The 12,596-nt window shown below is 58.4% G+C and overlaps 1 protein-coding gene across 1 annotated transcript in view; it reads right to left on the reverse strand.

The window, feature by feature from the left end:
- The window catches only part of LOC140406650 (voltage-dependent L-type calcium channel subunit beta-4-like), a gene marked incomplete at both ends in the record, with an annotated part of 40,283 nt that extends 28,792 nt beyond the window's left edge, over positions 1 to 11,491 (reverse strand). The window contains 2 exons of the mRNA XM_072494653.1: positions 10,881 to 11,003; positions 11,400 to 11,491. Coding sequence (XP_072350754.1) covers positions 10,881 to 11,003; positions 11,400 to 11,491 — 215 coding nt within the window. The remainder of the gene's footprint in view (positions 1 to 10,880; positions 11,004 to 11,399) is intronic.
- Positions 11,492 to 12,596: the final 1,105 nt, after the last annotated feature.

Genomic DNA, 12,596 nt, shown 5'->3' on the forward strand with positions numbered 1-12,596 from the left:
TCCCCCTACACACCTCCCTATCTCTGTAACCTCCTCCAGTCCCCGACACCCCTCCCTATCTCTGTACCCTCCTCCAGCCCCTTACACACCTCCCTATCTCTGTAACCTCCTCCAGCCCCCTACACCCCTCCGTATCTCTGTAACCTCCTCCAGCCCCCTACACACCTCACTATCTCTGTAACCTCCTCCAGTCCCCGACACCCCTCCCTATCTCTGTACCCTCCTCCAGCCCCCTACACACCTCCCTATCTCTGTAACCTCCTCCAGCCCCCTACACCCCTCCCAATCTCTGTAACCCCGTCCAGCCCCCTACACCCCTCCCTATCTCTGTAACCTCCTCCAGCCCCCTACAACTCTGCCTATCTCTGTAACCTCCTCCAGCCCCCTACACCCCTCCCTATCTCTGTAACCTCCTCCAGCCCCCTACACCCCTCCCTATCTCTGTAACCTGCTCCAGCCCCCTACACACCTCCCTATCTCTGTAACCTCCTCCAGTCCCCGACACCCCTCCCTATCTCTGTACCCTCCTCCAGCCCCTTACACACCTCCCTATCTCTGTAACCTCCTCCAGCCCCCTACACCCCTCCCAATCTCTGTAACCCCCTCCAGCCCCCTACACCTCTCCCTATCTCTGTAACCTCCTCCAGTCCCCGACACCACTCCCTATCTCTGTAACCTCCTCCAGCCCCCTACACACCTCCCTATCTCTGTAACCTCCTCCAGCCCCCTACACCCCTCCCAATCTCTGTAACCTCCTCCAGCCCCCTACACCCCTCCCTATCTCTGTAACCTCCTCCAGTCCCTAAAACCCTCCCTACATCTGTAACCTCCTCCATCCCCCTACACCCTCCCTATCTCTGTAACCTCCTCCATCCCCCTACAACCCTCCCTATCTCTGTAACCTCCTCCAGCCCCCTACACCCTCCGTATCCCTGTAACCTCCTCCAGTCCCTACACCCCTCCCTATTTCTGTAACCTCCTCCAGCCCCCCTACGACCCTCCCTATCTCTGTAACCTGGTCCAGCCCCCCTACACCCCTCCCTATCTCTATAACCTCCTCCAGCCCCCTACACCCCTCCCAATCTCTGTAACCTCCTCCAGCCCCCTACAACCCTCCCTTTCTCTGTAACCTCCTCCAGCCCCCTACACCCCTCCCTACCTCTGTAACCCGGTCCACCCCCCTACACCCCTCCCTATCTCTGTAACCTCCTCCAGTCCCCTACACCCCTCCCTATCTCTGTAACCTCCTCCAGCCCCTACACCCCTCCCTATCTCTGTAACCTCCTCCAGCCCCCTACACCCCTCCCTATCTGTGTAACCTCCTCCAGCACCCGACAACCCTCCCAGTCTCTGTAACCTCCACCAGCCCCCGACACCCTCCCTATCTCTGTAACCTCCTCCAGCCCCCTACAACCCTCCCTACATCTGTAACCTCCTCCATCCCCCTACACCCTCCCTATCTCTGTAACCTCCTCCATCCCCCTACAACCCTCCCTATCTCTGTAACCTCCTCCAGTCCCTAAAACCCTCCCTACATCTGTAACCTCCTCCATCCCCCTACACCCTCCCTATCTCTGTAACCTCCTCCATCCCCCTACAACCCTCCCTATCTCTGTAACCTCCTCCATCCCCCTACACCCTCCCTATCTCTGTAACCTCCTCCATCCCCCTACAACCCTCCCTATCTCTGTAACCTCCTCCAGCCCCCTACACACTCCCTATCTCTGTAACCTCCTCCAGTCCCTACACCCCTCCCTATTTCTGTAACCTCCTCCAGCCCCCCTACGACCCTCCCTATCTCTGTAACCTGGTCCAGCCCCCCTACACCCCTCCCTATCTCTATAACCTCCTCCAGCCCCCTACACCCCTCCCAATCTCTGTAACCTCCTCCAGCCCCCTACAACCCTCCCTTTCTCTGTAACCTCCTCCAGCCCCCTACACCCCTCCCTACCTCTGTAACCCGGTCCACCCCCCTACACCCCTCCCTATCTCTGTAACCTCCTCCAGTCCCCTACACCCCTCCCTATCTCTGTAACCTCCTGCAGCCCCCTACACCCCTCCCTATCTCTGTAACCTCCTCCAGCCCTCCTACGACCCTCCCTATCTCTGTAACCTCCTCCAGCCCCCTACACCCCTCCCTATTTCTGTAACCTCCTCCAGCCCCCGACAACCCTCCCTATCTCTGTAACCTCTTTGAACCCCCTACGACCCTCCCTATCTCTGTTACCTCCTCCAGCCCCCCTACGACCCTCCCTATCTCTGTAACCTCCTCCAGCCCCCCTAGGACCCTCCCTATCTCTGTAACCTCATCCAGCCCCCCTACGGCCTTCCCTATCTCTGTAACCCGGTCCAGTCCCCAACACCCCTCCCTCTCTCTGTAACCTCCTCCAGCCCCCCTACGACACTCCCTATCTCTGTAACCTCCTCCAGTCCCCTACACCCCTCCCTATCTCTGTAACCTCCTCCAGCCCCTACACCCCTCCCTATCTCTGTAACCTCCTCCAGCCCCCTACACCCCTCCCTATCTCTGTAACCTCCTCCAGCCCCCTACACCCCTCCCTATCTCTGTAACCTCCTCCAGTCCCCTACACCCCTCCCTATCTCTGTAACCTCCTCCATCCCCCTACACCCCTCCCTATCTCTGTAACCTCCTCCAGCCCCCCTACGACCTTCCCTATCTCTGTAACCTCCTCAAGTCCCTACACCCCTCCCTATTTCTGTAACCTCCTCCAGCTCCCGACAACCCTCCCTATCTCTGTAACCTCCTCCAGCCCCCTACACCCCTCCCTATCTCTGTAACCTCCTCCAGTCCCCTACACCCCTCCCTATCTCTGTAACCTCCACCAGCCCCCTACACCCCTCCCTATCTCTGTAACATCCTCCAGCCCCCTACACCCCTCCCTATCTCTGTAACCTCCTCCAGCCCCCTACACCCCTCCCTATCTCTGTAACCTCCTCCAGCCCCCCTACACCCCTCCCTATCTCTGTAACCTCCTCCTGCCCCCCTACACCCCTCCCTATCTCTGTAACCTCCTCCAGCCCCCCTACACACCTCCCTATCTCTGTAACCTCCTCCAGCCCAACTCCGACCCTCCCTATCTCTGTAACCTCCTCCAGCTCCCTACACCCCTCCATATCTCTGTAACCCGGTCCAGTCCCCTACAACCCTCCCTATCTCTGTAACCTCCACCTGCCCGCTGCACCCCTCCCTATCTCTGTAACCTCCTCCTGCCCGCTGCACCCCTCCCTATCTCTGTAACCTCCTCCTGCCCGCTGCACCCCTCCCTATCTCTGTAACCTCCTCCAGCCCCCTACACCCCTCCCTATCTCTGTAACCTCCTCCAGCCCCCTACACCCCTCCCTATCTCTGTAACCTCCTCCAGCCCCCTACACCCCTCCCAATCTCTGTAACCCCGTCCAGCCCCCTACACCCCTCCCTATCTCTGTAACCTCCTCCAGCCCCCTACACTCCTGCCTATCTCTGTAACCTTCTCCAGCCCCTTACACCCCTCCCTATCTCTGTAACCTCCTCCAGCCCCCTACACACCTCCCTATCTCTGTAACCTCCTCCAGTCCCCGACACCCCTCCCTATCTCTGTACCCTCCTCCAGCCCCTTACACACCTCCCTATCTCTGTAACCTCCTCCAGCCCCCTACACCCCTCCCTATCTCTGTAACCTCCTCCAGCCCCCTACACCCCTCCCTATCACTGTAACCTCCTCCAGCCCCTACACCCCTCCCTATCTCTGGAACCTCCTCCAGCCCCCTACAACCCTCCCTATCTCTGTAACCTCCTCCAGCCCCCTACACCCCTCCCTATCTCTGTAACCTCCTCCAGCCCCCTACACTCCTCCCTATCTCTGTATCCTCCTCCAGCCCCCCTACACCCCTCCCTATCTCTGTAACCTCCTCCAGTCCCTACAACCCTCCCTATCTCTGTAACCTCCCCCAGCCCCCTACACCCCTCCCAATCTCTGTAACCTCCTCCAGCCCCCTACAACCCTCCCTTTCTCTGTAACTTCCTCCAGCCCCCTACAACCCTCCCTATCTCTGTAACCTCCTGCAGCCCCCTACACCCCTCCCTATCTCTGTAACCCGGTCCAGCCCCCTACACCCCTCCCTATCTCTGTAACCTCCTCCAGTCCCCTGCACCCCTCCCTATCTCTGTAACCTCCTCCAGCCCCCTACACCCCTCCCTATCTCTGTAACCTCCTACAACCCCCTACAACCCTCCCTCTCTCTGTAACCTCCTCCAGCCCCCGACACCTCTCCCTATCTCTGTAACCTCCTTCAGCCCCCTACAACCCTCCCTTTCTCTGTAACCTCCTCCAGCTTCCTACACCCCTCCCTATCTCTGTAACCTCCTCCAGCCCCCCTCCGACCCTCCCTATCTCTGTAACCTCCTCCAGCCCACCTACAACCCTCCCTATCTCTGTAACCTCCTCCAGCCCCCTACACCCCTCCATATCTCTGTAACCCGGTCCAGTCCCCTACAACCCTCCCTATCTCTGTAACCTCCTCCTGCCCGCTGCACCCCTCCCTATCTCTGTAACCTCCTCCAGCCCCCTACACCCCTCCCTATCTCTGTAACCTCCTCCAGCCCCCTACACCCCTCCCTATCTCTGTAACCTCCTCCAGTTCCCTACACACCTCCCTATCTCTGTAACCTCCTCCAGCCCCCTACACCCCTCCCTATCTCTGTAACCTCCTCCAGCCCCCTACACACCTCAGTATCTCTGTAACCTCCTCCAAACCCCGACACCCCTCCCTATCTCTGTACCCTCCTCCAGCCCCCTACACACCTCCCTATCTCTGTAACCTCCTCCAGCCCCCTACACCCCTCCCAATCTCTGTAACCCCGTCCAGCCCCCTACACCCCTCCCTATCTCTGTAACCTCCTCCAGTCCCCTACACACCTCCCTATCTCTGTACCCTCCTCCAGCCCCCTACACCCCTCCCTATCTCTGTAACCTCCTCCAGCCCCCTACACCCCTCCCTATCTCTGTAACCTTCTCCAGCCCCCTACACCTCTCCCTATCTCTGTAACCTCCTCCAGCCCCCTACACACCTCCCTATCTCTGTAACCTCCTCCAGTCCCCGACACCCCTCCCTATCTCTGTACCCTCCTCCAGCCCCTTACACACCTCCCTATCTCTGTAACCTCCTCCAGCCCCCTACACCCCTCCCTATCTCTGTAACCTCCTCCAGCCCCCTACACACCTCACTATCTCTGTAACCTCCTCCAGTCCCCGACACCCCTCCCTATCTCTGTACCCTCCTCCAGCCCCCTACACACCTCCCTATCTCTGTAACCTCCTCCAGCCCCCTACACCCCTCCCAATCTCTGTAACCCCGTCCAGCCCCCTACACCCCTCCCTATCTCTGTAACCTCCTCCAGCCCCCTACACCCCTGCCTATCTCTGTAACCTCCTCCAGCCCCCTACACCACTCCCTATCTCTGTAACCTCCTCCAGCCCCCTACACCCCTCCCTATCTCTGTAACCTCCTCCAGCCCCCTACACACCTCCCTATCTCTGTAACCTCCTCCAGTCCCCGACACCCCTCCCTATCTCTGTACCCTCCTCCAGCCCCTTACACACCTCCCTATCTCTGTAACCTCCTCCAGCCCCCTACACCCCTCCCAATCTCTGTAACCCCCTCCAGCCCCCTACACCTCTCCCTATCTCTGTAACCTCCTCCAGTCCCCGACACCACTCCCTATCTCTGTAACCTCCTCCAGCCCCCTACACACCTCCCTATCTCTGTAACCTCCTCCAGCCCCCTACACCCCTCCCAATCTCTGTAACCTCCTCCAGCCCCCTACACACCTCCCTATCTCTGTAACCTCCTCCAGCCCCCTACACCTCTCCCTATCTCCGTAACCTCCTCCAGCCCCCTACACCTCTCCCTATCTCGGTAACCTCCTCCAGCCCCTACACCCCTCCCTATCTCTGTAACCTCCTCCAGCCCCCTACACCCCTCCCTATCTCTGTAACCTCCTCCAGTCCCTAAAACCCTCCCTACATCTGTAACCTCCTCCATCCCCCTACACCCTCCCTATCTCTGTAACCTCCTCCATCCCCCTACAACCCTCCCTATCTCTGTAACCTCCTCCAGCCCCCTACACCCTCCCTATCCCTGTAACCTCCTCCAGTCCCTACACCCCTCCCTATTTCTGTAACCTCCTCCAGCCCCCCTACGACCCTCCCTATCTCTGTAACCTGGTCCAGCCCCCCTACACCCCTCCCTATCTCTATAACCTCCTCCAGCCCCCTACAACCCTCCCTTTCTCTGTAACCTCCTCCAGCCCCCTACACCCCTCCCTACCTCTGTAACCCGGTCCACCCCCCTACACCCCTCCCTATCTCTGTAACCTCCTCCAGTCCCCTACACCCCTCCCTATCTCTGTAACCTCCTGCAGCCCCCTACACCCCTCCCTATCTCTGTAACCTCCTCCAGCCCTCCTACGACCCTCCCTATCTCTGTAACCTCCTCCAGCCCCCTACACCCCTCCCTATTTCTGTAACCTCCTCCAGCCCCCGACAACCCTCCCTATCTCTGTAACCTCTTTGAACCCCCTACGACCCTCCCTATCTCTGTTACCTCCTCCAGCCCCCCTACGACCCTCCCTATCTCTGTAACCTCCTCCAGCCCCCCTAGGACCCTCCCTATCTCTGTAACCTCATCCAGCCCCCCTACGACACTCCCTATCTCTGTAACCTCCTGCCCCCTACACCCCTCCCTATCTCTGTAACCTCCTCCAGCCCCTACACCCCTCCCTATCTCTGTAACCCGGTCCAGTCCCCAACACCCCTCCCTATCTCTGTAACCTCCTCCAGCCCCTACACTCCTCCCTCTCTCTGTAACCTCCTCCAGCCCCCCTACGACACTCCCTATCTCTGTAACCTCCTGCCCCCTACACCCCTCCCTATCTCTGTAACCTCCTCCAGCCCCTACACCCCTCCCTATCTCTGTAACCTCCTCCAGCCCCCTACACCCCTCCCTATCTCTGTAACCTCCTCCAGCCCCCTACACCCCTCCCTATCTCTGTAACCTCCTCCAGCCCCCTACACCCCTCCCTATCTCTGTAACTCGGTCCAGCCCCCCTACAACCCTCCCTATCTCTGTAACCTCCTCCTGCCCCCTACACCCCTCCCTATCTCTGTAACCTCCTCCAGCCCCCTACACCCCTCCCTATCTCTGTAACCTCCTCCAGCCCCCCTACACCCCTCACTATCTCTGTAACCTCCTCCAGCCCCCCTACACCCCTCCCTATCTTTGTAACCTCCTCCAGCCCCGTACAACCCTCCCTATCTCTGTAACCTCCTCCAGTCCCCTACACCCCTCCCTATCTCTGTAACCTCCTCCAGCCCCCTACACCCTCCCTATCTCTGTAACCTCCTCCAGTCCCCCTACACCCCTCCCTATCTTTGTAACCTCCTCCAGTCCCCTACACCCCTCCCTATCTCTGTAACCTCCTCCAGCCCCCTACAACCCTCCCTATCTCTGTAACCACCTCCAGCCCCCCTACACCACTCCCTATCTTTGTAACCTCCTCCAGCCCCCTGCACCCCTCCCTATCTCTGTAACCTCCTCCAGCACTCTACACCCCTCCCTATCTCTGTGACCTCCTCCAGCCCCCTACACCCCTCCCTATCTCTGTGACCTCCTCCAGCCCCTTACAACCCTCCCTATCTCTGTAACCTCCTCCAGCCCCCTACACCCTCCCTATCTCTGTAACCTCCTCCAGCCCCTTACACCCCTCCCTATCTCTGTAACCTCCTCCAGCCCCCCTACACCCCTCCCTATCTCTGTAACCTCCTCCAGCCCCCCTACACCCCTCCCTATCTCTGTAACCTCCTCCAGCCCCCCTCCGACCCTCCCTATCTCTGTAACCTCCTCCAGCCCCCCTACAACCCTCCCTATCTCTGTAACCTCCTCCAGCCCCCTACGCCCCTCCATATCTCTGTAACCCGGTCCAGTCCCCTACAACCCTCCCTATCTCTGTAACCTCCTCCTGCCCGCTGCACCCCTCCCTATCTCTGTAACCTCCTCCAGCCCCCTACACCCCTCCCTATCTCTGTAACCTCCTCCAGCCCCCTACACCCCTCCCTATCTCTGTAACCTCCTCCAGTCCCCTACACACCTCCCTATCTCTGTAACCTCCTCCAGCCCCCTACACCCCTCCCTATCTCTGTAACCTCCTCCAGCCCCCTACACACCTCAGTATCTCTGTAACCTCCTCCAAACCCCGACACCCCTCCCTATCTCTGTACCCTCCTCCAGCCCCCTACACACCTCCCTATCTCTGTAACCTCCTCCAGCCCCCTACACCCCTCCCAATCTCTGTAACCCCGTCCAGCCCCCTACACCCCTCCCTATCTCTGTAACCTCCTCCAGCCCCCTACACTCCTGCCTATCTCTGTAACCTTCTCCAGCCCCCTACACCCCTCCCTATCTCTGTAACCTCCTCCAGCCCCCTACACACCTCCCTATCTCTGTAACCTCCTCCAGTCCCCGACACCCCTCCCTATCTCTGTACCCTCCTCCAGCCCCTTACACACCTCCCTATCTCTGTAACCTCCTCCAGCCCCTACACCCCTCCCTATTTCTGTAACCTCCTCCAGCCCCCCTACGACCCTCCCTATCTCTGTAACCTGGTCCAGCCCCCCTACACCCCTCCCTATCTCTATAACCTCCTCCAGCCCCCTACACCCCTCCCAATCTCTGTAACCTCCTCCAGCCCCCTACAACCCTCCCTTTCTCTGTAACCTCCTCCAGCCCCCTACACCCCTCCCTACCTCTGTAACCCGGTCCACCCCCCTACACCCCTCCCTATCTCTGTAACCTCCTCCAGTCCCCTACACCCCTCCCTATCTCTGTAACCTCCTGCAGCCCCCTACACCCCTCCCTATCTCTGTAACCTCCTCCAGCCCTCCTACGACCCTCCCTATCTCTGTAACCTCCTCCAGCCCCCTACACCCCTCCCTATTTCTGTAACCTCCTCCAGCCCCCGACAACCCTCCCTATCTCTGTAACCTCTTTGAACCCCCTACGACCCTCCCTATCTCTGTTACCTCCTCCAGCCCCCCTACGACCCTCCCTATCTCTGTAACCTCCTCCAGCCCCCCTAGGACCCTCCCTATCTCTGTAACCTCATCCAGCCCCCCTACGGCCTTCCCTATCTCTGTAACCCGGTCCAGTCCCCAACACCCCTCCCTCTCTCTGTAACCTCCTCCAGCCCCCCTACGACACTCCCTATCTCTGTAACCTCCTGCCCCCTACACCCCTCCCTATCTCTGTAACCTCCTCCAGCCCCTACACCCCTCCCTATCTCTGTAACCTCCTCCAGCCCCCTACACCCCTCCCTATCTCTGTAACCTCCTCCAGCCCCCTACACCCCTCCCTATCTCTGTAACCTCCTCCAGCCCCCTACACCCCTCCCTATCTCTGTAACCCGGTCCAGCCCCCCTACAACCCTCCCTATCTCTGTAACCTCCTCCTGCCCCCTACACCCCTCCCTATCTCTGTAACCTCCTCCAGCCCCCCTACAACCCTCCCTATCTCTGTAACCTCCTCCAGTCCCCTACACCCCCTCCCTATCTCGGTAACCTCCTCCAGCCCCCCTACACCCCTCCCTATCTCTGTAACCTCCTCCAGTCCCCCTACACCCCTCCCTATCTCTGTAACCTCCTCCAGTCCCCTACACCCCTCCCTATCTCTGTAACCTCCTCCAGCCCCCTACAACCCTCCCTATGTCTGTAACCACCTCCAGCCCCCCTACACCACTCCCTATCTTTGTAACCTCCTCCAGCCCCCTGCACCCCTCCCTATCTCTGTAACCTCCTCCAGCACTCTACACCCCTCCCTATCTCTGTAACCTCCTCCAGCCCCCTACACCCCTCCCTATCTCTGTGACCTCCTCCAGCCCCCTACAACCCTCCCTATCTCTGTAACCTCCTCCAGCCCCCTACACCCTCCCTATCTCTGTAACCTCCTCCAGTCCCTACACCCCTCCCTATTTCTGTAACCTCCTCCAGCCCCCCTATGACCCTCCCTATCTCTGTAACCTCCTCCAGCCCCCTACACCCCTCCCTATCTCTGTAACCTCCTCCAGCCCCCTACACCCCTCCCTATCTCTATAACCTCCTCCAGCCCCCTACACCCCTCCCAATCTCTGTAACCTCCTCCAGCCCCCTACAACCCTCCCTTTCTCTGTAACCTCCTCCAGCCCCTTCCACCCCTCCGTATCTCTGTAACCCGGTCCAGCCCCCTACACCCCTCCCTATCTCTGTAACCTCCTCCAGTCCCCTACACCCCTCCCTATCTCTGTAACCTCCTGCAGCCCCCTACACCCCTCCCTATCTCTGTAACCTCCTCCAGCCCTCCTACGACCCTCCCTATCTCTGTAACCTCCTCCAGCCCCCTACACCCCTCCCTATTTCTGTAACCTCCTCCAGCCCCCGACAACCCTCCCGATCTCTGTAACCTCCTCCAGTCCCCTACACCCCTCCCTATCTCTGTAACCTCCTCCAGCCCCTACACCCTCCCTATCTCTGTAACCTCCTCCAGCCCCCTACACCCCTCCCTATCTCTGTAACCTCCTCCAGCCCCCCTACGACCCTCCCTATCTCTGTAACCTCCTCCAGTCCCCCTACACCCCATCCCTATCTCTGTAACCTCCTCCAGTCCCCCTACACCCCTCCCTATCTCTGTAACCTCCTCCTGCCCCCTACATCCCTCCCTATCTCTGTAACCCGGTGCAGCGCTGTAATGTTCTATGTTCTATCGATAAGGGAATAGTGTAGATGGTTTCACAGGTCGGCGCAACATCGAGGGGCCGAAGGGCCTGACCTGCGCCGTAATGCTCGATGTTCTACCTTGGCCTGTTGCAGCTGGTAGAGGGACTGTTGCTCCGCCTCCTGATGCCCCGTCACGGGATTGTGCTCCTCCAGCGAGACGTCCGAGTCTGACGGTCGACTGGGGTACGACCCCGCCGAGTCCTGAAAGGGGGGGGGGGGCAATCGACAATGGTCATACTTTCGACTGCACGGTTCTCTGGATCACTAATCCAGCCACAACTCCACTACGCCAGATTCCCACGTGGCACACGCGCTCGCGCGCCGTCATGCGCGTACACCCTGTAAGGATCCTCCGGTGAATCCTTGTCCGTCCTCCGTTTATCCCTTCTATTTTCTTTTGTTTGGGCTTTCGTCATCTTTGCGCTTGGACAATTACTGGGGACCTACACCCTGAAGGTGGACTTCACCTTCGATTCAGGGGGAAAAAAAGGGAACCCGGCCCTGGCGGTGACGCGTCCTGATGGACTTGGCTGTCAGCCAACGCCGTACAGGCTGCAGAGGGAGGGGGGGGGGGTGGGGGCTGGGAGGGTACCGTACCTGCTGCTTGACGAAACTGGACTGGTGTCGGAGGAAGTGCTGCCGTCCGAGCGTTTGAACCTCCCTTTGCGTCTCGGCCCTTTGCTTGAGCCCTGTTCCGTGAGAGAGAGAGAGACAGACGGAGAGATTTGGTCAGCGAACGGCCTTTACCCGGTAGATTCACCGGCAGCGAACAAAAATGCATTTCAGACTCCAACAACAATTTACTCTTGAGGAGGAGAGTGTGCTGACTGGGAATGTAGGGAAAGGGAGTCCGCGGGTGGTGGGGCGGGGGGGGGGGGTGGGGGCGGAGAGGAGGTCACAAAGGTATTTGGAGGGAGGGAGGGAGAGAAAGGGATGTATCTGGGGGTAGCTTGGGCATTCAGGAACAAATGCAATCCTGATTTCACTTCTCTATCTCTCTCAATCCAGTCTTCCCATTCTTCTGTATCCTGCAGGACTTGGCTCTCTCACTCCCTATTTATCCTTTATTGTTGGTCTCCTCCTCTCTCACTTTCTCCATCCCTCAACCCCCCCCCCCTCTCTCCCCGTCCCTCTATCTCCCTCTCCCTCCCCATCCATCTAACCCCTCCCCCATTCCTCTATCCCCCCCCTCTCTCCCCATTCCATCTATCCCCTTCTCTCTCTCTCCCTCCCCATCCATCTAACCCCTCCCCGTTCCTCTATCCCCCTCTCTCCCTCCGCATCCCTCTATCCTCCCTCTCTCTCCTTCCCCAACCCTTTATCCCCCTCTCTCTCTCCTCATCCATCGATCCCCCTCTCTCACATCTCTCCATCCCCTTCTCCCTCCCATTCCTCTATCCCTCTCTCTCCCCATCCCTCAACCCCCCTCCCTGCCTCTCCATCCCTCTATCCCCATCTCTCTCCCATTCTATAATAATAATCTTTATTACTGTCACAAGTAGGCTTACATTAACACTGCAATGAGGTTACTGTTGTTAGGGCCCAGGGTTTAGAGACTGCGCTGTAATGTTGTATGTTGTTACCCCAAAGTGTATCATGGAGTTCGCCTGATCCACAACTTTTAATAGATTGTGGTATGGGGAGCGCACGGCCCACTCTACAGGTGTGGGACAGCAGAAATGGAAAAGTATTTTTTAAAAGCAAAACAATGTTTATTCTATGAACTCAAGTTAACCTTATTAAAACATACAGTGAACATCTTAGCAATTAATTCAAATACAACCCCCAAAGAAT

The sequence above is a fragment of the Scyliorhinus torazame genome, unplaced genomic scaffold, assembly GCF_047496885.1.
Source record: "Scyliorhinus torazame isolate Kashiwa2021f unplaced genomic scaffold, sScyTor2.1 scaffold_754, whole genome shotgun sequence".
Lineage (NCBI taxonomy): Eukaryota > Metazoa > Chordata > Chondrichthyes > Carcharhiniformes > Scyliorhinidae > Scyliorhinus > Scyliorhinus torazame.